At 41.5% G+C, this 3,557-nt stretch overlaps 1 protein-coding gene across 1 annotated transcript in view; it reads left to right on the plus strand.

The window, feature by feature from the left end:
• MAGI1 (membrane associated guanylate kinase, WW and PDZ domain containing 1) overlaps nucleotides 1-3,557 on the plus strand; it is a gene marked incomplete at its 3' end in the record, with an annotated part of 336,541 nt that overhangs the window by 304,745 nt on the left and 28,239 nt on the right. Inside the window, 1 exon segment of the mRNA XM_010015843.1 lies at nucleotides 2,776-2,992. Within this exon segment, the coding sequence (XP_010014145.1) occupies nucleotides 2,776-2,992 (217 nt within the window).

A 3,557-nucleotide genomic window follows, 5' to 3' on the forward strand; every position in this document is an offset into this window, starting at 1 on the left:
GCCAAGTGAGCTGGACAGTCAGAGCTGAATCCAGGACAATCAGCCCCAAAGTTAGCAATGAGGCAGGAGATAGAGAAGTCATCCTTTCATTGGCACCTGACCAGCTCATCTCTTGGAACAGTACCACCTCTGCACCAAGGCACAAACTTCTTCATCCAGGCAGTCCCTGCCACAGAGGGCAGGGCGGTCAGACCCCAGCAAGTCCTGATGATGATGTGTTGAAGCTGCTACAACACATAGAAATAAGTTTGGCCCAAACCTTTTTGGCATCATCTGGTGATGTAAAAGTCAATTAATATTGTCTTGAATTAATTTAAGTACATATTTCAAATATTTGTACAAATACAAATCGTTATTTCCATGATTGTGTTCTGCTTTCTCTGTTCCCCTCTTCAACTCCTAAATAAAGATGTTCCAAGCTTTTTGAAGGCATTATTGTTTATAAAAACAGCTGTCCCTCTGAAGAAGTTTTCCCCTATTTCTTGAAAAAGGTCTATGTATTTGCAATGGCAACTCTAGTTTAGTTAGGGGTGGTTTTGCTTGAGATATGCTGACACTTCCATTTGCAACCCAAATATGAAGCAGAATTCAGAGTTTGTTCAAAATTTAGATCTTTCATATCATAAAGTGAGAGCACTTTTTAAAGTTCAAAACCTTGCTTCTTTTTAAATCCAAGTTTTCAGAGAGTTCTCAACATTTCCCTTAGGGCTTGAATAAAGCTTCACATTTTAGTCCCTTCTGTAAACCAGCTATTTCCAGCGAGATTGGCCTGAAGTTTCACAGGATGCTTGTAGTTATTTTAGTAGTTTGGCCAAGCAAACAAAACAATCCAGATGGCTGGACTGAGAGTTGTAAAGTTTTCTTACTTTCTTTCTTTCTTTCTTTTATTTTCCTTTATTTTTAAGTTACAAAGGAGTCATTATCCACAGCAGAGATGTTTTAAAACAGCTTCATTTAAAAACTGAAGGGCCGCATGTGAATTAGCTTCTTTTACCACTTAAAAAGTTAAAGATGTTTGAAATTGGTTCAGCTATTTGTATTTGAAAGTCTGCAGTTGAGTAATCACAGCAGGTATGCTTTGTTCAGAATTACTTGAAAGGACAAAAGCAATTTCACATTCTAGTCAATCGAGGTGTCATTTAAGAAAATGCTGTTAGTGGATCAACAGCTCGAATGGAAGGCTGCAAGATCGAAGTTGTTTGGGCTGTTCTGTTTAAACCTAAGAATACGTGCAACTTAAACCAGAAAAGATACTGTTAAGACTCAAAAAGTGGGCACTTCCTTATGGTGACTTTCTCCTCTGTAATTAATTCAGCCCTGCTGTGATGGAGCACTGGCTACCTGAGGTTTTGTGTTCAGAATAGAGACGGGTGTGCTTCAGCCCCCCATGCAGATCTGCTCTGTGTTTGCTGTTGACTTTTCTCCCTACCTCTGCTTGGTTTTCTATGGAGAAGTCCCTATAAGCAGAGACTCCTGTTGCAATGGTTTCACGTACCCCCTGCCAGCAGAAGGCTTTATGTTTTTGTGAGAGGTTTCTTGGTACGAGTGGCTGACCCCTTTTAACCAGGAAATTGTGGATGTTATAAAAACAACCTGTAGGATGCTATTTTTCCAGCCACCCTCTTCATCACAGAAGCCTGGGAACGTGCCAGTTCCCTGTGCCAGAGCAGGTGGGAGATTGGACTCAACCTTAATGCTGACCCAAGGTCATCTCAAAGGAGCATTAAAAAGCATTCAGTGTACAGTCTGGGGATCTCTTGTTGAGGGAGGATTTTGCTGCATATTGGGTAGTACAAATCCTGGCAGTGCAAACGTGGCTTGTGCTTCATTTGAGCACACTGTTGTGAATTTGAGTTAAGAATTGTGTACCCTGCTTAGCTAAGTATTGAGCAGACAGAGCTCTTGACATACTGCTTTTCAATAAGCCTTGAATTTGGGCGGGCGTATTTTTCCCTGTTTTAATACGCTCAATTAAAACAAGGAAATCAAACTGCAAGTAGATACTTTCACATTTGTGGAGGTTTGCTGTGATCTTGTGGATGCTCTGGGAAGCAGAAACGTGGAAGTGATACTCTGTTGTCCGCTCGTGATATGGAGTTTGCAAGAGCAGCAGAGGAAAAGTGATCTTGCATAGGAAGGGCTGGGCTTGAACCTCTTTTGGAGGGACTCTAGAAGTTTTCACAGTGGAATCTGGTAGTTTTACCATTTTTTTTGCAGGCTCAAGTTAGACCCTGATATTACCTGAGTAGAATCATAGAATCATAGAATCATTAGGGTTGGAAAGGACCTTAAGATCACCTAGTTCCAAGCCCCAAAGGTGGTTGAGTTTTTCTGCCTTAATGTAGGAAGAGAGTAAGTGCACTGAAACTAGTACCCTACAATGAGATTTAAATGTTTTATGTGTAAGATAGAGAACTGCATGGTTTTTTATGACAAATGACTGTTTTGCATATCTCTTTCTGTCCGTCTGCCTATCAAAATCTAACCTACAATGAGATTTAAATCTGTTTTATGTGTAAGATAGAGAACTGCATGTTTCTTTATGACGACTGTTTTGTATATCTCTTTCTGTCTGTCTGCCTATCAAAATCTGTCATAGGGGAACTATAACTGCTCCCAGGATTAACTGGTGGCAGCAAAACTGTGATTTAGATATTTACTTATGTGCATGCAAGAAACCCTGATCAAAGAAGGGAGAAAAATTGATGGAAAACACCCACTCAAAGACCAATAACAGTCTGTTCCCTCTCTTTCCACTCGGTTTCTCCCTTACAGCAACCACTTGAAAGGAAAGACAGCCAAAACAGTTCTCAGCACAGCGTCTCCAGCCACCGCAGCGGGCACACCGCTTCCCCAGCGCACAGCACGCAGGTGCTGCCGGACTACAGCGCTGCCGAGGCGCCGGCTGCCGACCAACCCGACGGTGCTGGGCAGAAAAAGCCAGATCCATTCAAAATCTGGGCCCAGTCCAGGAGCATGTATGAAAGCCGACGTGAGTATGAAGCAGGTGTGGTTGCTAAGGCTACGGCTCTGGCAGTCGCTCTCTGTATATTTTCTTTGCGAAGAACTGCATCCTTTAGGTTTGTGTTGGAAAGTTAAGGCTTCAGTTTGTTAATTCAGTACCTGTCAATGATAGCTACTTGATAAAGGGGCAGTTTCCTCTCTGATGAAGAATGAATTTAGATCATCTCTAGGAAAGCTTAATACAAAAAAGCCCTTTAAAATTAAAGACCATATTTTCCCCTATTCTTTTCTATTTTGCTTTTAAATTAGGCTGAAGGAGAATTTCCAAGTTTGCTATCCAGATCCTGAACTCCTTTTTGAGGTTAAGAGTAGCTGTCTGGTATGCTTAGGAATTTCAGTAAGGAGGGGGAAGTATTTAGTTTGCTGAAATTCATATCAGATGCTTTCCAGCCTCACCCTGGGGAGGAGAAAATCCAGCTGAGCCATTTTACTTTGACCAGAGCAGACACTTTAACAGTACAGATATCAAATGCATATTGTAAGTGGCTTTTATGGCAATTAATAATCAGTACGCTTGGCTAATAGTTCAGCAG

This window comes from Nestor notabilis, unplaced genomic scaffold (genome assembly GCF_000696875.1).
Source record: "Nestor notabilis isolate BGI_N333 unplaced genomic scaffold, ASM69687v1 scaffold4096, whole genome shotgun sequence".
In the NCBI taxonomy this organism is placed as follows: Eukaryota; Metazoa; Chordata; class Aves; order Psittaciformes; family Psittacidae; genus Nestor; species Nestor notabilis.